The 25,048-nt window shown below is 45.6% G+C and overlaps 1 protein-coding gene across 2 annotated transcripts in view; it reads right to left on the minus strand.

Moving 5' to 3' along the window:
* The window catches only part of SDK1 (sidekick cell adhesion molecule 1), a 382,650-nt gene that overhangs the window by 20,090 nt on the left and 337,512 nt on the right, over nucleotides 1-25,048 (minus strand). For both annotated transcript variants that reach the window (XM_074553325.1, XM_074553324.1), the window contains 5 exons: nucleotides 11,161-11,276; nucleotides 8,890-9,076; nucleotides 7,295-7,432; nucleotides 4,094-4,255; nucleotides 2,822-2,947 (listed from right to left, as the gene is read on the minus strand). In XM_074553325.1, the coding sequence (XP_074409426.1) occupies nucleotides 2,822-2,947; nucleotides 4,094-4,255; nucleotides 7,295-7,432; nucleotides 8,890-9,076; nucleotides 11,161-11,276 (729 nt within the window). The remainder of the gene's footprint in view (nucleotides 1-2,821; nucleotides 2,948-4,093; nucleotides 4,256-7,294; nucleotides 7,433-8,889; nucleotides 9,077-11,160; nucleotides 11,277-25,048) is intronic.

Consider the following 25,048-nt stretch of genomic DNA (forward strand, 5'->3'; position numbering starts at 1 on the left):
GAAGGAAAAGAAAAACTTTTCTGTTTCTGTAATGTCTTCCTCTAGCACATCACTCAGAAAAAAATATTGGCTTGCCTGCTTCATCCCTGTGTGTGGGTGTACTCAAAATGCAGAGGAGGTACTGAGCCTGGTCACCTTCCATAAAGCCAGCAGAGAACAGGGAAATCAAATGAGCAGTCTCAGCTGCCTGCTGCCACCATTGCTAAACCCAGCAGGGCAGAGGAGCCCTGGGAGACACAGCAGGGCTCCGAAAAATTCAAAGGGAAGTGACAAAAAGGAGTAGGGTTTGCCATTTCTGACAGAAAGCCATCCTCCTACTCTGATGGAAGAGTCTTGGCAGGGAGCTACAGCAGGGAAAATGAGATGATACAGCATTTAACGTTTGGGGTAATGAGGCCTATAACAGATGACACTTGAGATGTGAAACACTAAGGTAGTGGTATTGCATTTAAATATTGGCAACAAGCTAAAGCTTTTCATCTGTCTGCTCAACGCCCCCTTTTTTGACCTCAGAAGGATAAATATCTTTTCCTTTCTTCATTTTATGTGAAGAGCACAAGTCAACTGCTCTTCTCTTGGAACAACTCCTCCTTAAAAACAAAGGTTGCTCCAATCCACACTTTACTGCCTGTATAAATTAACATGCAAAAGCAATTTCTTACAATGATAGTAAAGCAGGAGCTGCTCTGAATGACCAGCCCTGAGAGGAAGAATTAGCTCCCTGCTTTTGTTAAGCTCGTAATTCAGATTTCAGACTCTTGTGTGCAGAGATGAGGAAGAAAAGCAGCACAGAGAGGAAGCCGAGGCTTGGGTGGAATAAGCAAATCTTCCAATTAGTCTGTCTCCTCTCCTGGATCACATTTCATGCTTCCTACAGCTGCAACCAGAACCAAGGATGAGAATCCAGCATACAAATGCCTAGTTCATTTGCTACAGCAGCATTAATAGGATTAAAATAATCTGAAGAGGAATTAAATGCCTCAACAGTCAGGTTGCAAGAGCGGGAGAATGAGACCTCTTGTGTGCATTTCCAGGATCAGTGGAGTGGGGCCAGCAGAAGTGACCCAGGGTTAATGCAGCTCAGACCTGCCTTGGAGGGACTATTTTCTTCCTACTCAAAAGGAGTGGGCCCCAAATCCTACAGCCATGAGCTGTGAAATGTTTGTGCACATCCAACGGGGAGTTGAGGGGATGAGCTCCCAATGTCACCACTCGCACAGGCTGGATTTCCAATGCAGACAATCTGTACATGGGCTGCAGGTCTCCCCTGAAATACTCTGACTCACAGAAAACCTGGCTGGGGGAAATGTAAGCTGGTGAGTGATTTGAAATGAACAGGTTTGTTTTAACTTGCTAACAATGCTGTTCAAATAAGAAAATATTTTCTACCTCTGACGAAATAAGCACAGAACTCAAAAAGCTGATGTAGGTGAAACAGAAGCACAGCAGTGTCATGCCTCTAATTGAAAGCAAACTTGATCACTCTGGGAAGCCCCAATGCTTTGAGAAGGTATGTATTTGCTTTTATTTTGAAAGCAATTGCCAAGTTAAATGACAGAAATAAAAAAGAATGTTTAGGATCAGAGAAGAGCCTCACTACAGAGCAAATTCTATCAGATGCAGGTACGAAAATCTGCTTCTTCAGAGATGACCTCAATAATTTTCTTACTGATCTGGTTAAATGTAATTAAAATCACTGGTTTTAAATGCAACCTCACATTCAAGACACAAACAAGCTTCTATATAATCAAACAGATAAGCGTTGATTTAATCAATATATAATCAAGCAATATGCAAGCACCTAGAAGTGAAAAAGGAAGAACCAGCAGCCAAGTTGGTTATGTCAAGCATAGATCATGTCTAATTTTGTTCTGTGACAGAGTAGCAGACCTTGTCAATAGAGGAGAAAGAGCAGACATCATATATCCTGACTTCAGCAAAGCTTTTGACTTGGTGACATTCAAACACGGCCTGCGTGGAACAAGGAGCTGGTGGAGGCACCACCAGCTGGAAACTGTACCCAGAGAGTGGTTATCAACATCCCCAGTCAGAGTGGAGGGAAGTTATCAAGGGAGATTACACAGAGGCCTGGCAGCACTCACTGCCTTTCCTTAATGACTTAGTTCCCAGGAAATCTGTGCTTTTTGAATTTGCAAGGGGGACCAAGCTGCGCTCAGGCTGGAGCACACACTGACTTTTAAAATTGCCTTGTCCAAGTGGGGGAACATTCTGGAAAAAAGCAAAGAACAGCTTCACTGAGATGCAAATCCCAGAAGCAAAGGAGCTCTGCGAAAACACCAAGAAAAACTGTGGTGATGGGGGATTCCTTCCCCTGCCTCACTGCTCTCCCTGCAGAACAAATGGGGGAAGAAATGTGTATGTGCTGCTGAAGCCCTGGCCCTATTATTAACATTAAAACAGTAATTAGCTGCTGTGCTCTGCTGCAGAAGGAGACTGATTTCTATCTGTGGTCCTCAAAATACAGCTTGCAAATACTTATTAGTCCTTGCTCCTGAAAGATGCTGTAAGCATTTAAATGAGTTTCAATTATTAACTATATTAGTTCATCTGTTGGATGATTTTCCAGTGATGTAGCACAGTGAAAGCTAGAGCAGTCGGGGTAATTTTCTGTGACTACTCCTAAAGAGGAGAAAATATGCTAAACTACATAATAAACCAGTAACATCTTAATACTGGCTGGAAACACATCCTCTCACAAAATCCCATTCCCTTACTGGGATGATAAACAACCTCTCCCCTTCAGCAGGGGCTGGAGGAAGGGAACTGATGACATCAAACCCCTGCATTTCCTGGGGCTCACCTGAGGGTCGTGCCTCTATAATGTAGCCAGTTGTGGGTTTTTCTCCTGAATCTCCCTCAGTCCATTGCAGTGTCAGCCCAGAAGACGATTTTGTCACCAGGATTTCCTGAGGGGAGCCAGGAGACCCTGAAGGAGGAAAAGAGAGCAGCAAATGAAGGTGGCATTAAACTGCAGCATGAATTGCTTCTGCTGAGAGAGGGAAAAAATTGTCTTGCAGTGTTGGTCAACAAATATGCAACATAAACCAGCTCTATGGGCTACTGGCCTGATTTTTTCACTAGCTTCAGTACCAGCAATTACATTTCAGTAGGGTTTACAGTCATAGGATCATAGAATATTCTGAGTTGGAAGGGGCCCACTAGGATCATCAAAGCAGCTCTATAGGGATTAACCCAAAGAATAAGGGGAAGAGTTACACCTTCTGTGTTAAGAAGGTAAGAGAAAAAGGACTCTCATTTTACCCATTGCTGCTGCTAGTTCTCATTTTAGAGGTGAAACCAGCCTGTGAGGTTCATGGAGAGATTCATGGGGACAGGCACTGCCCACTGGCTTGGGAAGATGCCATGGCCACGTTAGAAAGGATTCCTGATCTACAGGAATCTGATCTGTGGCGTGGTGTGAGAGTTCACCAGACTGGAAGTGAGAAACAAACAGAGCTGTGGCCACTGCACTGATGCTCTGTGACTTATCTGACAGGCTGGTATCATTGGAGGGCATTTACCTTGTTGGATTATCTGTTTATCAAAGTCACTGATCAAATAAGAAAACCAGCTCTGGGTACAGGCACCGAACCAGGCAGGGAGTGCTGCCCTGCAGCTGCTCTTGACACAGCAGGAAATCCACAGATCTCTCCCTCTGCATAAGCCAGCGTGTCAGGAGAGAACAATTGTCAATTCTTTCTGGTTTTGCATCCAGGAACCTCTGCTGGTTTCAGCAGCTACTCCAGCTCTGCCTCCCACTACAGAGCAGTTCAGTCAAAATTATGCACTGTGCTGTCAGACTGCAGCTTGGAAATCCCTGGCTGGCCTGTTTGCATTATGATTTATTTACAGGGTTTTGTTTATTCACATGAAACTTCTAGGTTCCAGGAAAAAAGGAAACATGTTTTTCATGGCAGTTGTGAAATGCACTGAATCACGTCCCGTGACTCAGCTTCTCCTTGGAACTGCAAATTCACGTGAAGGCCTGAGTGCACCATTCCCTGCTGGCGCCCTGTGTTAGTAGAAGTGATCTGTGACTTGTGATTTGTTTTTATAGCCCCCTCCCCCTCACCTTCTGCTGGCCCAGCTGTGATGTTGGCTTGCAGCTCAGGTCCATAGGCGATGGTTCGGGCTTGCACTCGGAATAAATAGGTGACGCCCTTGGTGAGATCCCGCACCTTCAGCCAGCGCTGCCAGTTCCCCTTGATGTCCACTGTCACCACCTTGCTCACCCCTGGAGCAGCCACACAGGTAAAAAAATAAGAGGGAGTTTCAATGAAAAAATAGAAATCAAGTGGAGCTTATTACATGTAGATGGTAAGTAAAATCATCTAACAGTTTGCTAAGAAAGTATTTCTTACAATTAGCGAGAGTTTAAGTAGTGATAATAGGCAATTTTCAGCACTGATAAGTATAATTAGAGTTTAAGCTTGATAAGTGGGTACTGACAAGGAAAAAACCTTACAACACATCTGGGAAATTACCAAGAGACTACATGTAACCTCAGTAATTATTCTGGGGAAAAAAGGAGGAGGTAAACGAAGAGGAGTGCACATTCCAGATTGCTTCCCAGGCAAGCATTTCTCTGTTGCTGCTTCCCCAAATAACCTCCAGCATGGTCTGGAGGAGGAACAAGGGCCAGGTGTGTCCCATTCATCTCATCCTGCCATACCCACCATCCCCATGTGGATGCACAGTGGAGGATGTGCAGCTCACCAGGACCTTGGGGCTCCAAATGCCATGGCAACAGGGGATGCAACCAAAGCACTGAGAGCTTAAACAAGGCTGGAGCTGTGACTTGTGTTTCATTCTTCTCACTCTCACAGAATTTTTCTTAGGGATCAGTGAAAATCAGAGTTGTTCCCTTCACCAAGGTTCATAGCTAGTTTCACCTTTAGGTTCTCAATGCTGCACAAAGGACAGAGGGGGAATGACTGGTTTGATAACAAAAAAATCTGGCTTTCACTGAAATTTTCCAGAAGCAATTCAACGGAAAGGATGTGATTTATAAAAGATTTTATAATAAAAATTTCAAATTTAGAGAGTCTTTCTGGTGGTTTTTTTGGGTCTGTATATGTACATGACACATTTCAAACCAAGAAGGTAGCATAGGAAGTAAAAAAAGATTTTTCCTGCTAGAAATGGCTGCTTGCTAATTTATCTTTCTAAAAAATGCAGAAGAAAGAGGTTTTCAATCCAGATGCTCATTTTATGCAAATGCAAGATGATACTTTCAGTTTTAATCACTTAAATAAAGAGTAATGTCCAAGCAATTTCTGTTCAAAGTTTTCTTCCAGATACAATTTATAACTCAGGGAATCTTTCCTTGGCTAACAAGGATGCAGTAAAAGTGCTCCCTCCTTCCACAGGTGAACTATTTCATTTCTCTGAGACAAATCAGGAGGCATTTGTCATTTTCAAGCTGTGTTCCAAAAAGGAAAAAAAAAAATAAAACAAACCAAAAAACTGTTGAAAAAGGCTCTGGGGCAATCTTGTTGTCTATTATTGTGTAAAACATAATAGTGTAAAGCTTAAACAATAAAAGGTCAAGCAGGGATAAGACTGTGCTAAAGAACAGATTGCTGCTGGAAAGCTTGGAAAAATGGGCAGGTGAGGGGTGCCTGGTGAGTGGGAAGGCAAAAGGTGCCACCATGGGAGGATGCTCAGCTGGTGGAAAGTTAAAATATGAATGAGAAAAGCAACAAAAGAAGGTCCAGCCCATCCAGGTGGGTGTCTGCAGTGCTCATATGGAGGAATTTGAGTTCAGCTATTTACTTCAGCTGGACTTGATGATCCATGTGGGTCCCTCCCAACTTGGAATATTTGCGAATCTGTGAAAATGATGGCATCAAGGAAGGGATTCTTTTCCATGGCAGGAGAATAAATATGTTTGCTGAAAGAAAAATGTTGGCACAAGAGCAAATGGTGGCCAAAGACTGGAAAATAAATTTAGGCAAATATTTTGCATCTGAGGAAGAGCCCTCCATAACCTTCCTGATCACATCAGAAATCCTCCAGAGGGGAAGGAGAGACAAGCTGGAGTCAGGGGCAGCACAGGCAGAGGTGGGGAAGAGAGGAAAAGGCAACAAAGGTTCTGAAGGATGTTAAGTCAAATACATGCAGAGAAAACATGATCTGACACTTCCATATTTTTAGGGGGGAAAAATCTATTCTTGAACATTTTGTAGGAATGAAGAAAAGGGAAGAAACGCCCAACCAGCCTGAACCTCCTGCACACCCTGTGCACATTTCTTGGTCAGAATTAGAAATGCTTCCTGTATTAGCTCTTTGTGCTCAGACCTGCCAGCCATAAAGGCTGACAGTGCTTTTATTCTGGTGTTTTCAATCCTGAGTTTAACTTTCTCTGTGCATGAGACATGGATATTCAGGCAATATAGATCATTATTCCTTACAGGAGAAGCAAATACAAGTGATTGATATCCTTATTCCTTTGGAAAAGAGTTTAAAATGGATTGGCAATGGCTGAAATTACTCTCCCTGCTGTCATGCTGCCAAAGCTGGACATCCTATTGAACTATTGGCAATCTACCAGGAATATAAAAATATTAATAAGCCCATCCACAAACTATGTCATCTTTTCTAATTCACCTTTGGAATGAATTTACATTTGTTTTCAGAGAAACTGCCAAATCCTTCTCTGTTGCTTTTCTGGCAAATTAATGAAATGTTTGTGGCCTGCACATTGTTGTGGTTGAACTGAACTCTGGTGCTGGGTTGAAAATGCTGCCTGAAAACTCCGTGTGAAGAGACACAGCCACGTCTCTGTCCCGTTATCCTGCCTGTCACAGCAGAGGTGCTGCAGTGATGACCAGCACATCTGATGCCTGGGCAATCTCTGTGATAACAGAAGTGACACATGATGTGATAAGCAACACAAATGTGCTTGACAACTATTCTGGGATGGAGCCTACTCAGCAGTTTCAAAGGCAAAGCGTGGAGACAATCAGGCACTCCCAGGCTGAGCCTCCTCTTCGCCCAGACCAGGTAATGAAGGCTGTAAAATGACTTTTCAAATCACACACACTATAGTTTGTGCAAGAAAATGAGAGAAGACAAGACAAAAGCTATATTCCACAATATTATGGCTCACTGAAGCATTTTGGCAAAAGTGGAATTGTTTTATTTACCCTTTGCCACCTGGCTTCTCTTGGAAAACGGCAGAGAGCAAGTAGGAAATTGGGCAGAGATGAAAGGTGCTACAGCACCATTGTGTCATTTCCCATGAATATGTATGATCAGAGGTCTTTCTTACCCTGGACAGGAGCCAGAGGCTCGTAGACAACTCGATAACCCTGCAGGACTCCATTTGCTGCTGTTGGCTCGCCCCAAGACACGTTGAGGGTTGTGCAGGTGATTTCAGAGAAGGCCAGGAAGCTGGGAGCACTGGGTGCTGAAAGAATTGCACACAGATTGAATTGCAGCAGCAGCACTCCATCTAATATACATATATATTATAAAACATTGCTTTATTTGCCCAGCCTAAATCTAAAGGAAACAAGCTGAGAATGGGATTTGTCAGTTGTATCCAAATGTCCTGTAATCAGTCACAAACACAGCCTGTCCTAAAAATACAGCCAGTCAGCTGCAAAACTGAACCTCCAGAGCAAACAAGGAGAGAGGGCACGGAAGGGAAGGGTTCTCAGAAGGGTGCAATGGGAGCCACCTCCTCTTCACAGCCACCACCAAGGGCACTGCCTTCACCCTGTGCCAGAGCACTCCCAGCACATCCAGCACTGGGACTGCTCAGCCTGAGAGGCTGCTGCAACAACTTAAAAAAAAAAAAAAAAAGGAGGAATTCTAAAATGCTTTGCTTTCACAGGACCATCAGGGCAACTTCCACACTCTGGAGATGAGCTCCTTCTGATTTCCAGGCATGGCAGCAGAAACCAGAAACAAATCCAGACTGTTTCCTTCTGGACCAGCTTAGTTTAGGGACTGGCCCTTCTGCCACTCCATTCTCATTTCAGCTCTATCACTTCCTTTCCTCACACTCCACCTATTTTATACATTTTTTCCCCGCTTTCAAGACTTCTGAGTTCAAACCAGAGCAATCCAGGTTGGTTTCTATCTATGATGAACTCTTCCCAGTACAAAAGGATAGGAATAGTGAGGCCAATACCACAAGCAAGCCTTCACCTTAAGTAATGAAAACAACTAAATTACAAAAGATTATCACACCATACCACATCCAAGGAAAGGACCAGCTAGCGTGGCAGAGAAAATGCAAAAGGCTTAAGTCCTTTAACTCAGAGGTTCAAATCCTCTCCCTAGCTTAACTCAAATCATCTCCCATGACTAACTACCCTCTCTTAACCAACCTCATCATAGCCCTCTCCTATGCCCTCCCAATCTTAATTGCAGTAGCCTTCCTTACCCTAGTAGAGTGCAAAATCCTAAGTTATATACTATATACAAGGCTGAAAGGGCCCAAACATTGTTGGTCCATTCGGGTTCCTATAACCTCTAGCAGATGGAGTAAAACTATTTATCAAAGAGCCCATCCGACCATCAACATCCTCCACAACCCCAACACCAGCCTTACTTCAAGCAATCTCAATCTGAACCCCAGTCCCCCTTCCATTCTCCTTAGTTAACCTTAACCTAGGCCAACTCTTCCTACCAATCCAAACAGCAGTTCCCTGCTGCACGCCCCATTCTCCCTGGCTGTGAGCAGGACTCGGTTCCCTGCTGCATGCCCCATTCCCCTGGCTGTGCCCAGGTGAGCAGGACTCAGTTCCCTGCTGCATGCCCCATTCTCCCCGGCTGTGCCCAGGTGAGCAGGACTCGGTTCCCTGCTGCATGCCCCGTTTCCCTGGCTGTGCCCAGGTGAGCAGGTCGGCCTCGTACCCGCCTGGTGTGTCCTGCCCGTGGTGGGGCTGCTGCGGGGGCCGTCCCCGGCCGCGTTGAAGGCAGAGATGCAGACCAGGTACCGCGTGTGGCTCGTCAGGTTCTTGAGCCGCACGTTGGTCTCAGGCAGGAAAAGCACCTTCACCTTCTCCGTGTCGTTCAGGGTGTCACTCTCCCAGTAATAAATCTGTTGGAACAGTGAGACAGGATCCTAGCATTATTAAGTGTGGTGTTACAGTTTATTTAAATGGTTTGCTCTGTCTCACCCCTCAAAAATGTATGGTTTATTCGAAGCCTGTGATCCTCCCCTGAAGTATCATGGATCTATAATCCCATTGGCCCAAGTCTTTTTCCGTGCCCACTTTGAATCTCCCTGTTAAGCGGTGCCAGGGAGACCAGGTCTTCTTGGCCCTTTTCTCCCTAGGCTCTGCCTCTCTTCCCTTTCCCCATTCTCCCTCAGTAACCATGCTGCTCCCGGGGTTGGGACCCCAATAAACCCTCATCTAATTCACCCTCAGAAGCTGTGTGGAGTCTCCTTGCCTGCTTGCTGCTACCACCCAAATACAGCTTAGGGGGCCCCTGGGGACTCCCCGGGAACCCTCAAACCAACTGCAACAATTAAGGCTGGAAAAGTCTGCTAAGATCATGAGTCCAACCATCAGCCACCAGGTTTGCCACTAAACCATATTCCCAAGTCCCACATCCACTCGCCTTCAGAACACTTCAAGGCTTGGTGATTCGACACCTCTCTGGGCAGCCTGCTCCCATGCTGACCAAGATATCTGTGAGGATATTCTTCCTAATATCTAATTGGAACCTCCCCTGGCACAACTTGAGGGCATTCCCTTCATCCTGTCATGTGTTGTACTATATCCTACACCTAGAAAATATTTGGCCACTGCAGCTACAAAACAACCAGAAAGACAGTGTAGTCTTGCTCTGGACTCCTCTGTTGGGATAGCCAGGTTTTTCAGCATGTGCCAAATCTTTTCCTTAGCAAATTCCTCTGAATCCAGTGACCACATAGCTGAGTACATCACTCAAAAATAGAGCAAAGGCTGAAGAATATGGCTTAATGACAGCAGGTATGAGCTGCCAGGGTTCACTGAGGAGAGGTCAGTTTAAACACTCCCTGCAATGCAAGCTGCCTGTCAGCACTGGCATGCTGACACACCCTGATGGTCCCTAACTCCCCTCTGCATCATACAGCACTCACACCACTGGTGTTCACAGCACAGCCAGAAAAATGCCCTCCTGAAGAGGATAACAAAGATTCCCCCTAAAGATCCTTGAGGTGCTTTTCCCCTTTCTTCCATTACATAATTTTTACCCTGATGCTATAAAATTAGTCTTCAGAGAAGTTGTTTCCAAGCGGGAAATTGGTGCCAGCCCTACTTATTGGACAGGCCTGGCAGTGAGAGCATTACAACAGGCCAAAGCAAGCCAGAGAGCTGAGAGAACAAGCCAAGGCAAGACTCCACCTTGGCTCTCCAAGCCAAGCTGCTGAAGCCATCTATATACATACAAAACGGAAAGGACAGGGATTGATATATAAGGATGCTTGTTACTGCCAAGAAGGGATGCCAGATTATTCACATTGGCTTGGCTTTCCTTCACTTATGGATCTAAATTCATGGAGAGAGGCAGAGCCAGACACTGAACCCAAGCCAAGCTCCAGTGTTTGTAGACTTGCCCATTCCCACTCTCTGAGGGTCCATTCTCATGCTGGAGATGCTGAGCAGTGTGTCTCTGCAACGTGCTCATCTCCTGCAAACCAAACGCAATTAATACTCTGATTTAATTCTGTTAAAGTTAAGGAAATGAAGCAATGCTTCCAAAATCTGACCTGGCTTAGGCTTCTGGCTGGTAGAAAGTTCTGCTCTTCCTAAAGGCTTTTGTAGCATTTGATGGAGGGAAAGCACAGTTAATTTTCTTCAATACATTTCTTGCCCCCAGCTCTTGTGTAGCTGTGTTGCTTTTTGTAGCTGATCTGTTGCCTGCATAAGTGAAGCTGCCTCCTTTTCTGCATCCCCTGTTTCCCCCATGCTCTCCTTCTCCATAAATAATGACACACTCTCCCTTTTCTCTCCTCCTCCCTCCCAATCTCATTCTCTTTCTTTGGTTTTGGGACTTGCTGCTGTTCCCTGCTGCAGCCTGAGCACTGCTCTAATTTGCCTTATGCGGCAAGGGCGACTGCACTTCGTAGAGCTCTCACAAGTAAATAGCAATGCCAAGCAAGATAAATGAAAACAGTAGAAATGGGAGGATTGCCTTGTAGCCTTGGATGTTCCCGTTCTGGCTGTCGGCAGGAGGGGGGTCCCAGGTGAGCTCCAGCTGGCTCGCGGAAAGGGAGTGGACTTGGATGTTCTGTGGGGCCAGCGCCGGTGCTAGGGAGGAAGGAGAACAGAAGAATTAACAGTGACAAGCAGAATTAGCTCACAGCCAGGTTTTTCATTTGCAGGAGGACCCAGGACAGGCTCTGTTTATGCCACAAGTCAGAAATGAGCCAGCCCTGGGGTATCTGCGTCATTGGGATGTCTCGGCACAAGAGGAGTGAGGAGCAGCTGAGCCTCGGGAAGTGGCTGTGCTCTGCTCCACACAGGCTGCCTCAGACACTGAATCAACTCAACCCTGCCAGCAGCTTTGAAAAAGAAAGGAAAATTTTGCCTTGGTTCCCTGGTAGTTTGGGGCTCACCTTTGGCAGTGGATGGTGCTCCTGATCGACTGCTCCTGGTGAGCAAGGCAGCCCCGGCCACCATCAGCCTAAATACCACTCAGCAGCAAGACTTTGGGCTAAAATACTGCCTAAAATTACCTCCAAACCCAGACAGCTGCTAATCAATGCACTATTATTTTATGTATGACAGAATGACTTTTAGTTTGCTACTACGACTTTTTTCTAGCTCCACTTTGATTACACCTCACCTTACATGCACACACTGGCCCTCTTTGGCTCCTGATGGCATTTCTTCCTTGCATTGTGCAATGCTAGAAAACCAATCTTTGAGTGCACCTGGGTCACTCCATCCCTTCCCTTTGTCAGGATCCCACTTGGTGCAGGTGGATTTTCCTCCCCAGCAGCTACTGAGGACACTCTGTTCTCCCAGCCTGCTGTCTGAGCCTCCGGCAGGTTTTAACAAAACAGCTCCTGTTCCGTTCACAGGAAAGGAGCTGAAGCGTGTCCTGCTCAAACTGCAGAAAGGCAGGACAAAGGCTCCACTTCTCCTTTCTCTGTGTTCACAGTGCCATAGCCTTCTGCCAGACCCCCTGAGAAAGTTGTCTCTTTTCTCTCTGCCCCTTTCTGGGCCATAAATAGAAGTGATAAAATATTCACCGTTTGCACTGGATAGCGCCGGTTAGCTGCTCCTCTGGAGACTTCCTTCTTAAGAGAGAATGACCTTCATAAGTCACACTTTTCTACCAATACTCCCTCCCCCCAGAGTTATAAAATAAAAAAGTAATTAACACCCACTCAGCCTGACACCAACTATTTATTTTGTTCTAACTGTGTGGTTTCCATATTATCACTGCCCACCCTGCCGTTAATGGAAATGTTAATAACCAGCGCCAGGTTGTTGTGACAGATGCTTGGGCTCATTATCAGAAATTCTTATTTACCGCTCCATTAAACGACAGAATCGCACAAAAAAACAATTCAATCAAAACTAACTGGAGGAATTTTAACAGCCACATTAATAATCCAAAACATAAATAAAGTTAATGTCTTTTGCATGTTTGCCATCGGCAACTCTATTGCAAAATTATTGCTATACAATTAAAACGCGAAAGGTAAAATTGAAAATAGCCTTTATCTGAGGGTTTGGTTAAAACTATTTATTTATTGTGGGTTTTTTTGTTTTTTTTTTTGGCTGGACAGTGAATACATGAGGTGACAGTGACCATCAGTAAACCCTAGCTTGGTCACAAGGGTGCACTTGTCTAATTATTGCCCTGCCTTCTGTGCTCATTGCTTGGCTGGATGCCCTCAGTGCAAGGCAGCGCTGCTAGGGACCAAAAGCCTCAAGATTTTGAGAATTTCACAGCACAAACCATAGCATGAGGCGAAACTGATCACAAAAAGCAAAGATGAAAACACATGCCAGAGATCTGCCAGGATGACACGCTCAGGGAAACAGGAACGTGTACAATCACAGAGGAAATGGGTCCCTTTAGCAGTGCATTTCCTTTCTAAGGAGTGACACCACTGTCTGTCCTGAGCTGACAGCTTCACAGTGCTCTCAACACTCGGGTCTGAAGCAACATCTACAAGAGCATTTTTCTTTGGATGCCATGTGGCAGCCTGGAACAAATACCGCTTCTGAGACGTGACCATCAGAGGAGACGGTGTGTACAACCCACTGCCAGAAAAACACTGCTTTTCCTCAACCCCTTCATGCAGCACATCTAAGAAACACAGTGGTTAAAACCTGCCAGTGATAACTCTGCACCAACACACTCGCTGCTGCAGCTGCACTTCTGCTGGCACGGCGGAGGAAAATCTGACGGGAGGAACGACAAAAAAGTGTGGAAAAAGACATTTCACTACTCCAGAGCCTCCACAAGATGCAAATTGTTTGGTTTTGTGCCCTGTGAGTCTGTCCCTCTGTTCAACTTTCAAAGGCTGATGTGTCCCCCCTCCTCTAAGCACAGATTTCTTGTTGACAGCGAGGGACAGCAGAAGAGTGCTGCTGACGCTTGATGTGGCTCTGTGCAGGAACACGTTCCATTAAAGGTGAAGTGAAATACTTCAAAAAGAAGGAAACACATCCCTGAAGACCCCACCTGTTTGCAATCCCAAACCATGCCCTGAATATATGGATAGCTTGTGCCAATAAAAGCAAGTGCATTTTAAAGGTGAATTCAAAAGGCTTTTTACCTTCTAGGAATGCACTTCAAGATTACTGAGCTCGGGATTTTTCACGGCTGCTGAAATCTCAAATACATAAAAAGCAAGGTTAAAGCTACATACCTCACACTGCTTTAGGTGTTAGTGACATTATCAACTATAGCAGGAGCGACACAGACCCCTGAGGGTCCAAACACAGCTCTTGGCAGGTGGAAAGCATTTCACTTTCCCTGAAAAAAACATCTGTGTACTCATGAAGTAAAATTCTGCGCACGTATCCTGCCTTGGAATCTCATGCAGATATTTGTAAACATTTCTTTTCTTATCTGATTTCAATTTACCTTTGAGATTGTCTCCTTGAAACTCACTCTCAGCCAAAACCTAAGGAGAAAGACTGAGCAGGTTGCGTAGTAATTAGTAACAAATAGCAACAAATATGGGCTGGGCTGCTGTTGGCAGGATCGTGTAAAGACAACAAATCTATCCAGAAACGTGGTGAGAGTGTCAAAACGAGCCCATAAATAAAGTTACACATCTAAATCCACATTTAAACATATCACTGCCCTCATTTCCCAGCTGCACTGAGCAGCCTCTGCTCTCACTGCAGGCAATTTGAGCTTGCAAATGCTTCTAACCTTTAAAGAGAAGGTGCTTGAAATCCCCAGTGGCCTCCCTGCTCCAGAGCTCTGTGCTCTGCAGAAGGTTCACCTCAGCTTTTCTCACTTGGGATATTTGTTCTCTGGGCTGTGTGGCACCCAGAGCTTTCCATCAATACGGAGCTACTATTCCTTTTCCCTGTGACAATCACCACGGTGCTCTGTGGCACAGGTAGGCTACAAATCCTTGTGATTCATTGGGCAAACTTGATAACTGGTTTTGTGAAGGATTCCTCACTGCTCTTATATCTGCTCCAGCTTCTGGGCAGCAGAGGATTTCTCCTCTACTGGTTTTCTAATTGTTTCTGCAGTGGCAGTGTCACTGGCAGGAAACTTACAGACAAGTTTGGGACAAGATTTCCTGATACTCACATGCCATTTAAGTAAAGATTCAGGCCAAAAATGAAGAGAAAAATGCAGTGAAAGAGACTGAAAGATTTTCTGTCCATCAGCTTGATCCCAAACAATCCCAAGCAAATTTCTGTTTTGTAAAGACCACTGATCCTTTTCTATCTAGCAAGTGTTTCCCCTAAGTTCTTCAAAGCATGACTTGGAGAACATGCCTGCCTTTCTTCCCTAGTAATCAATATGTTTGCATTTTGGTGTTAGCACCTAGAGGCCATTTTGGTGTTAGACCTAGAGAATCTCATTGCACAATGTGCTGCATAAACACAGAACAAAGACACAGCTCCAGGCCCCAAAATCCTCTAATCTGTCTCCTCATTACAATGGAGGGGTGGTTGCAGCATGTTCTGAGTATCAGCTGTAATTTTCCCCACCTAGTGATTAAAAACAAGGGACAGCAGTGTTCAGTTCAGGGTGTGCTGATGGTGAAATCTTGCACACCTGAGTTTCCAAAGTTTACACACTGATTCCTGGCACACACAGTCATGGAAAATAGGGCTAAAAGGGTTTGGAGAGGACTCAGACATCATCCTCCTGGGTCACACTGGGATCAGCTTGCTGGTCAGATTTTCATGTAATCTCAATCACTGACTTCTTTCCAGACTGTGCTGCCATTCCCACACAAACTCTGCCAGCACCTCTCTACTTTAGCAGCTCTTAAAATAGGGGTTTGTGTAATATCCATACTTCAAAAATAAAAATAAACAAAATAGGGATATCTATTATAGAACACTAACAAAATAACTCTCATATTATTCTTTTTGATGCTTAATCTAAACCATCCTTGCTGTATTGAAGTTATATCCCTGCAGTGACATGGAGATTGCTGCTTCTTCAGCTGCAGCCACTGCCTTCAAGTCACAGTGTAGATAAGCAATAGTTTAGTGGATTCTAAAGCCAAACACAACACAAAAACAGAAGGGCACCAGATAAAGCAGTGAGACTGATCAGCAGAACAGGCAAAGTGGGGTTTTCCTGCAGTACAGGCTTGGAGAAGAAATGTGAGGATGGTTCCTCCCAGGAATGACGAAAAAGGTGGACGTGCAGATATCTACAGTCACTCCTTGCATGAAGGAAAAGTGGCATGAGAGAAGGATGTTCAGTGTTTACTGGCCATTTTCTGACAGAGTCTGGGAGGGAGCAGTGGGAGGATCAGAGCTTCCCCAGCAGCAGAGCCTGGCGCCATCAGGAATGCTGCGTGAGGGATGCTGATTAGCTCAATAACAATTAGTCAGTTGTGCTTCAAAACCAGCTACTGTGAAGCTGCTTTCCACTGTGAAGAGCAGCACAACCTATATTTAGAATGTAAAACTCACTTCCCACTAATTTCTGTCTGTTTTAGGCTGGGCTGCATCTTGTGATGGAAGTCGGTGCTTGTTCCAAGGGCTGAGCTCTCTTTGGTTCCTCGGATGTGTTTCAGAGGCACTCACAGAGGCAGAGCCACATTCCAGGGATGTGGGTCTTAACCCCTCCAACATTCTCCATTTGCTACACTGGGCCTGAGTGCTCCTGCTCTCTTACTCAGCAATTTGGCACCAACTGCCAGGTTTGTGACACCCTGAGACATGAAATGAGTCTCAGCAAAGCAGCAATCTGGCCTCCCCCTCATTGAGATGTTCAACTGGATGGGAGAGGAGGCTAAAACAGCTGTAAAAGCCAGGTTTTAGTTCGAAATACTCCTTTCCAAGGGATGTGGATGTAAGTGTTGATTTACGCAATTGCACAGAACTGTATAAGAGGAATTAAAACATCTCATGTAGTGGAAGTGAACACAAGAAGAACTTGAAAAACATCTCTCTCACCTTCATGAATGCTGAGGAAGACAGGGCAGAAGTGCAAAAATAGATGTAGAATAGAAAGATAAAAATAGAAAAACCTGTTTCAGTGGAGAAGAAAGGGTGAAGAGGAGAAAGAGAACAGCTGTCAGGATGAGAACTTTGGGAGTCTGGAACAGAACACCTGCAGTTGTTTTACTCTGTGCCATCTTGTCTGGGTAGGCAAACACTTGGCTCTCCTCTGAATACCACATTTAGTACAGTAGCTGTGTTTAGCCACATCAATTTTTTAAGGGTATTAAAGTAATGAAGAAACATAAATCAAAGCAGCTGCAAATGATCCCCAAATGTAACATCCCCAGCTTCTATGCTTAGCACTGGGAAGCTTCCCAGTGCTGGCACAGGTATTGTCAGCACCTGCAGAGATACAGGAGGGAGGTGGGGGTGGAGGGAGGGGGAGATGGCATTCCTGCAAACTGAATTCCTGAAAACTGAAATGAAACAAGGACTAGAAGTGCAGTCTCTTTTCCACAGACACAGATCTATGGGTTTACTTGCCAGTGCCCTTTTTGAACGGAGGAGCCATTCTCATCCTGTTCCTCACTAACTCTTACAATGGTGAACACACTGTTGCTGTGACCCCTAATCTTTTAAATTGGGTTTGGATTTCCCATGTGAGTGAGCCATGTGCAATCTGGGAATTTCATGGGGCAGACATGATCTGGGTATTAGAACCATGGCAAACCCCACAGAGCAGTGCTGTGAAAGAGCCTGCAAACAAAAACTACACACTTTTCTTTTGCTAATTCCACAGTTCTACTTAGCAAACACAACCCTAGAGGAGGCTTTCAGATTGCATACTGAGATTATCCATCAAGGAAGTGAGAGAGCCTGGCCCAAAGAAAAGCCCTCACAGAACTGTCAGACTGCCTCTGGAAAGGGCATACAGGTGGTTAAAACAAGAAGTGGGGGGAATAATAAAATGAGCTTTTTCCTCTATTTCTTTCATGTCAGGATGGATATTAACACACAGGCAGGCAGCCCAGCAGTCAGCAGAGATGGGCCATGAGCAGCAAGAGCCTGACAGCATTAGGGAGGCACGAGCCTGCAAGGTGAAACCCCCTCTCTCTTACACCCATGAAATCAGGGATGGCTCCTGCAGCTCCCTCTCCCTCACATCCCTGCACTTGGGGGTTTCTCCATCGAAGAACAGAAATAGTTGTGCAAGGAGAGCAGTGCCAGCTCTGATGAGTGCAGGATTCACCCCCAGGAGGGGCTGAAGGTTGTTCAAGGGATGGTGAGGAGCTGCTGATCCTCTCTCATGTGCACTGGGAGCAGTACAGGAGGGGAAAGCACTGCCCTCCACTCTCTTACAAATCTACCCATTAGAGAAGCAAAATTACCAATTTCAGTTTATTTCCTCACACTCTCCAGGACCCAAAATTCCTCCTCCTCTATTAGTAGTAATGTTCCACTTATTATAATTTGTTAATGCCACATTTGAATATCATAATACCACAAGTTCATGGCAACTGACAAAAGCACCCACTTCACATCCACTAACAGCAATGGCAGCACCTACTGAAGTCTAATCCTTCTGCTTCACTGCAGCCAAGAGAGCGTATCAAATAACCTCCCCTGGGTTTGCCATCTACCAAATGTCAAAAGCTGTATCAGAAAAAAGTCAAAGGGCACAGGTGAGATCTGCCCCTGGAATAACCTTTCACTGTGGCTTTAATGCCAGTTTGGGTAGCTGACCCCCACGAGGAATTAATTTAGGATTTACAGATTGCAATGGTCAGGGAACCCCAGGGAGCCCACAGAAGACTGTGTTCTTGTGCTCCTGGGGAGAGAGAGATTATATTTAAATTTTTTTGACTCTCAGTGAGAGTTCTCTCTTTCTTTCTTTATTTTTCATCCCTGAGATCATTGCTGCAGTTTCACACCTCCGTTCTATCTCAGTGCTTGGGCTGCTGCAGCCAAGATATTTTAGACTATTACTAATTCATACTTTCTTAAGAAAAAATTGCAACTTTTTTGTTTTTAGTCTACAACAAGCAACCTGAAAAGCCTCCAGTTCTGTGATTGACGATGGATACAGCAAACAGATGTCAGAGAAGAAAACCAACTGTGTTTCTCCACAGTTGGCTTCACAGCAAAGCTGTACAGAGGAGGCAAAGCCACGGGAGTTGAGACCCATATGAAAATACTTACAGCACAAATTTTGCTCACATATCCCAGGATGACTGCAAACAAGCAGAGCAGGACTGCACAATTAGGCAGAATAGGAATTTGGCTGCAAATATAACCCTTTAGTCAAAGCACTCCAACTCCAGCCTGTGTCTGCTGGAATAGGAGTTATCAGCCAGGGGCTTCCCCAACTCTTTACCAGGGCAATTTCTGCTTCATTTGACTTTATTACTGATTGCTCATGTTTTTTGAGAGGAAGGTTAATTCCTGTGCTTTTAATGGAGTAAGCTGTGCTGTGAGTTCAGCGGAGCTCTGCATACACCATCAGGTTTCTCCTCCCTGCGCAGGGATGTCCCTCCCTGGCTCTCCCAGCCCATGGAGCTCTGCAGCAGCACAACAGCTCATCTGTCCTTGCCCTCCCACAGCTGCAGCGCACAGCCACGAGCTCATGATGGATTTGGGCACGGGGGCTACAGAAAATCGGCACAAAAAAATTTCAACATCAAACGCTTGGGGTAATTGTGAGTTCATCATCAGAGCAAAGCGGTGCCCGCTCCTCCCGGCCCTGCCACAGCCGGGGACCGGCGCATCAAACACCGCGGATGTTTCTGCTAGGACAGAAACGTCTTTCCTACATTGAGACGTGATGAAAAGAGGCAATTAGACCCGAGCTAAGCAGGAGCTGCCGCACTGCATAAAGCATTGTGCCGTACCAAAGGCTGCTGATGACCAATATTAACAACTTAATGAGCTGTTAATGAGGCGCGCGTTCGGCTTTTACTTGCAGCATGAAAACATTGCAAATCATTTTAGGGAGCTTTGGACTGTCAATGGAGAATTAAAGATGTCAAATAAGCCCATCAAATCTATGTCTCAATCTGGACACTGCTTTCCAGTGCATTCGCTTAAAATTCCTTCTCCTATATGGTAGAATAACTTGCTTTGACAGCACTACGACTCCCAGACTTTGCTTCCTTCTGCCTTGACATTAGATTTCAGTCTCCAGAGAGCTGCAGGGATGTCTTTTTGACATGTTGACATTAAGGACACTTCTTCCACAGACTCACACTGGCACGGTTACTTTCTGTCTTGCCATTGTAAGAGCAGCTACTGAGCTAAGCCACCAAATCTGGAAGTCTAATTAGCAAAACCTTCACATCATCTGTAAACAGATTAAGAATATAAAATTACCCTTAAAAAATAGCCAGTTTGAGTAGGAAAGGGAGCCAAGCCTTAAAGAGAAAATTCATTTCCATAACTCCCCAGCATTGTAACAATACCAGTAGCACACAAGCAGTGACTAATGCTCTGATGTGGGCACACTTTGTTATTTTCTACTGTCCTGTCACAGCCCTGCAGGATTAGCTCCCACAGCCACATGCTATCAACACTCCTGTTACCTCCAGTGGAGCTGCATTCAGGGGAACAAGAAATTCAAATTGGACTTGCTGCAGACAAGCCCTTGTACATGGAGTGAACCTGGAGAAGTTTAAAATCCACCAAGAAACAGGGCTGGGATGTGCCCAGTGGCCAATCCTACTCTCAGAAATGGGATGCTGCTGGGATACAGGTGAATTGAATTCCAAGAGAAACTGGAAAGAGGTAACTTTCCCAGACCAACTAGGAAATGTCTCACCACTTCTTTTATTCCTTTCATCTTCATGCAGCTTGCCTTTCTTGCTGTGCTCTTTGTCTTTTAGCACGTTGTTGGAGAACATGGCTTGCATGTTTAACTCCAAGCTGATAGGAGACCTTCTCAGAGAGAAAGACACTGGGGACAGGATGGCAACCCAGTGTCACTCCTGGAGCAAGGCATTCCCAGAATGACAGGGTAAAGCTCATCCAGAACTGAGCATCACATTGGAACAGCTCTGCAGGTTCTTTAAATTTAAAGACGAGGGGGAAAAGACAACCAGTTTCAAACACCCTGCCATCCCCCAAAGGTAGCCTCTTGCTGTCCAGAGGTGTCAGAAATTAAAAGGCAAACATCCTTTTATTTCAGAGGCTTGGTGCTTTTAAAGCACCAAAGTTGCCCTTTGTTTAAAGTTTGAGCATGTGAAACCAAGAATTCATTTACCATTCCATTCCCCAATAGCTTCCCTCCATTCCTTTTTGTTTATCGAGGGAAGATACCATCCCCAAGGCTGACAGGTTTCAGACTACTGCAATGTGAAATGGCCATGATAATCCTTCTCCTCCCTTCTCCAGTGGCATCTGGGATGGCAGTGCCCACCCAGCTCTTGCAGCTGTGCCAGCAGCAGCGTGCTGCTATCTGCAGAGGCACAGCCAGCCCTCGTGTGGCACCGAGATAGGAGAGCACAGCCAGGGGCTGCACAGGGCGCAGGCTGCCAGCTCGGATGTGCTGGAATCCTGTCATTCCTCCCCTGCCTGAGACCAAGGAGGCACAGGGGACTCCACACAGCATCTCCTCTGCTCTTTGGGGCAGGGCAGGAGATAAAGCTGCTGTGCTGTAAGAGGGGTCCAGACAGCGCTGAGGGACCCCCTTCTCCAGAAAGGGACAGAGGTGACACCACTGGGGGAATCTGGAGTGCACATGTAAAAGAGCAAAGCCTGAAGGAAGAGATTAAAGCACCCAAGGGCAAAGGAGCCTTGTCCTGCCAACCTTCCTTGCTTTCAGCACAAAGGGATGTTGCCCCAACACAGATAACCAGGTAAGAAGGGACAAGAGCTCTGTGCTGGAAGCAGTTTCTAAAGGGGAGCCAAGTACTTGGAGTCAAATCTTTGCTTCCTTACACAGCTTCTTTGTCCTTATCATGCCTCGCTCTCTCAGTGTAGCCTTTTCTGTCCCAAGCCTATTTCACTATTTTTAGTATTGGAGTTTTCCAGGTGGTTTCTGTTTCTGGCCAGCAAAATGCTGGAGATGGCCAGGCAGCTCCAAGTGCTTCCCCTGACATTACTGGCAGAGCAGATCTTCCTGTGTCAGCTACAGGTGAATTAAATAAAATTTGTGAGGTCCAGGAACACCTGTGGAGCTGCAGGCAGGAGGGCAGATGAGAATAATTGCACACAACAGGAAGAAATTTGGTTTGGTGTCTGCTAGCTCTGCACCAAGAGGTGGATTCAGCTTTTGAAGACAGAGGTAAGAAGCAGACATCACTGTTCCATTCCTGCTCTTTTCCAAGCTACAGTTCCACTTGGAAGAAAATGAGAGAGCCAGGTAATGTTCTCTGAAAAACGATGGTACAACTAAAGTGGCATTTCAATGGAGGACTACTAAACAAAGGGATTTGTCTCCCAGCTCTTTTTACTCCTTGCCTTTCCCATTAGAGAACCAGCTCTCAGAGATCATCATTAAAAGAACAACAACAACAACCCGGCCTCATCAGTTCTTGTGAATTCTGAAGGTCACCAATGTCACCATCAGTTATAATGACACACATCACTCCCCTCTTCACACAAATGGATTTACAACCTGTTTAAAGGCTGATGTCTCTCGAAGCACTTCACCCCTTCTGCCACCCCTTCTCTGTACACACTCACTCTACTCCAGCAACAGCTGCTGGAAGAAATGATGAATTTCATTACTTTTCATCCAAAACAGCTTTGCAGTATATGGGAGAAGCACCGAAGGCTGCAGGCTCGTTAGCACAGGATTTGTATTGCCACATTTTACTTTATTCACCTTCCCAAATTAGGTGAAGCACGCCTGGCCCAAACCTGTGATTTCTGTTTAATTAAAATGCAGGTAGTGGAGTCTCCCGAACTCCAGAGCCCCCCACACAATCAGGTGGTGACAGCAACCTGGTAGAATAATGCTCTTGATATAGTGGCTGCTCTAACAGAGTCTTAATTTCAGTGGAGCAGAACAGCACCTCTGGTAGCAGCTGTGTTTGGGGCTGGGATGAATATCAGTAGCCAGCCTCTGCTGAACACTCACTGCCTCCCCAATCAGAGCCAGCATCCCTGACAGCTGAACTGTTAAATGAATTAACAAGGCGAAAAGGGGGCTTGCCAGCGGGGCTGCGACTCCCTTCCTAATTTTTGCAAGTGGTGGCTTTCAATTTTTCTGTCATTTGTCAGGAGATGCACATGGTTCTCTAATGAGCAGGGCAGAGCTGCAGCCAGCTCTAAAAAGGCAGAGTTAGAGGATCTTCTGGGCCTTGGAGGAGAGGGATGCAGATGCCTGAGGCAGGTGGGGGAAGGACACGGGCTCTGCTCAGGCTGAACAGGCAGCACATCCTTCCCAGCTGTGCTCAGCTCAAGGACTCCCAGCCCACTCTCCCATCTTGGGGAAGAACTGCTCTCCACACCAGCGAGTTTTGCCAATATCCAGGCAGAACCCAAAAGGAAGCCTTTGATCTTATGGGCTACCCAAAAAAGGGAAAGCATTTCCTCCACCTGTAGAATAAAATAAAAAACCCACCACCAAAAAAAGATACAAACCACTGGCATCCAGCTTTCCTGTTCACCATGCAAGCTGGGCTACAGAGGCCTTTTACTCATGGCTGGCCCATTGTTCTCCCCCAGAATTTCCACCTGCCCATCAGTGAGAGGCAGGGAAGACCTGCTCAGGCTGCCCAAGGGGGCAGTTGGCTGCAGCACAGCTCAAGAGCACTCCAGGGCTGGAGAGAAACTCCCCATTTGGGTATATTTGCTCATTTAATTGGCAAAACTTGAGGAAGGCTGGTTTTAGTAGCTTTTTTCCCCCCAAGCTTTTCAGGTGGTTCCATTACCTACTGGAACTTTTACTGTAAAAATCCAGGTCTGATTATAGGGAAAATTTCAAATCTATCAGGGGAGAGCACAAGAGGGAAGGAAGGAATCACAGACACTCCTCCTTCTGCACCACTCTGTAGAAGCTGAACAGCACAACCACCAGCAACATGAACACCCAACAGAAATGGGTGTTTTGACTGAGCTGGCCTAAGCCCAGCACATTTCCCAAAGGCACAAAGGCCATTTTTATCCCTTTTTAAGAGCCAGAGAGGAATGTTCTCCCCCCTCCCAGAGTTACTGCAATGCTTAGGGCAGAACCAGGCCCCATTTAACAGCACAGAGACAAGAGTTACCTGAGAGCTTCAGCCCAGGGACTGGCCACCTTCACTCACGCTGTGCCCAGTGCTGTGCCTGTGTCAGCACTTGTTTATTGGGAAGCTTTTCTCTGTTTTTAACCTGAGTGCCCCATTGCTGGAGCTCAGCAGACTCATTTTTTTCCAGCTTGCTGCTTAACTGCCTTTACCGTGGGTAAGAACATTGAGCAAACAATAACAGCAAAAACCTTGTATTTCCACAGCACACTTTAACTCAAAGGTGTCACAAATCAATTTAAAACTTAAATTGCAATACCATCTCCAATCACTTTACTCACAGTATAAATCACAGCCAGTTCTGGAGGTGGAAGAGGCAGTTATATAACAAAGTGTAATAACTTCACACAACAAGAGTGAAAATCGGCAGGAAGATCCTACATTCATCATCTCTGCTGTGTGAACCTGGATGGTCCCTTTCCAGAGGTAAATCCAGGAACTCTAACACAACAGCCAAGTCACACACTGCAACTTCAGACACAGCAGCCCTGCCTGGGAAAGGAGGCCTCCTGGATAGCACAGAATCACGGAATGGTTTGAGTTGGAAGGGATCTTAAAGCTCATCTAATTCCAGCCCCGCTTCCTTCAGACACTCAGGGGTCCTGTAATTATCTCAGTGTCCTCCCAAGTCTGTCTCCTTCCATTGCCTTGTTCCCTGAGTTATGATAGCAAGATCTGGACTGTGGGATTAAAAGACACAACGTAACAGCATTTCCTTGTTTTCCCCAGCTGATTTCCCATGCTGTGTACATGTGTTTAAGTGCATGTGCTGGCTCCATTTGCAGCAGGGAGATACTTAGCTCGGAAACAAAAATGTATTTTGAAGCCAGATACAGTTGGCTCCACCTGGGACTTCCTTTGCTGCAGTTGCAGAAGTAAGCTGGAGCAGAAGCAAACTAGAAAAAAATGTAAATATTGCCAGCTGTCTCTCCAGGACAACGCTGCTTTGATTAATTTATGATGTTTTCAAAGAAAGATGGTGAATGTTGCACCATATTTGAAAAGAAAAGGTTAAGCAGAGTTTAAAAAAATGCACAGCAGAGTTCTTAAAAAAATGTGCTTTGCTTAGTTTTGAGCAATAGAATGTTTAATGAGCAATAATGAAATGAATTAGTGCTGGCTTTGATAGCTCCTCCATCCCACAGCCCCGAGACACAGAACAAAGTGCAATCAGCTCCAGTGCTGGGCCAGGCAATGGGAGGGTCGAGCTGCCTCCCCTTGTTCTGAGCTTCAAACGCT

This window comes from Zonotrichia albicollis, chromosome 16 (genome assembly GCF_047830755.1).
Source record: "Zonotrichia albicollis isolate bZonAlb1 chromosome 16, bZonAlb1.hap1, whole genome shotgun sequence".
Taxonomy (NCBI): domain Eukaryota; kingdom Metazoa; phylum Chordata; class Aves; order Passeriformes; family Passerellidae; genus Zonotrichia; species Zonotrichia albicollis.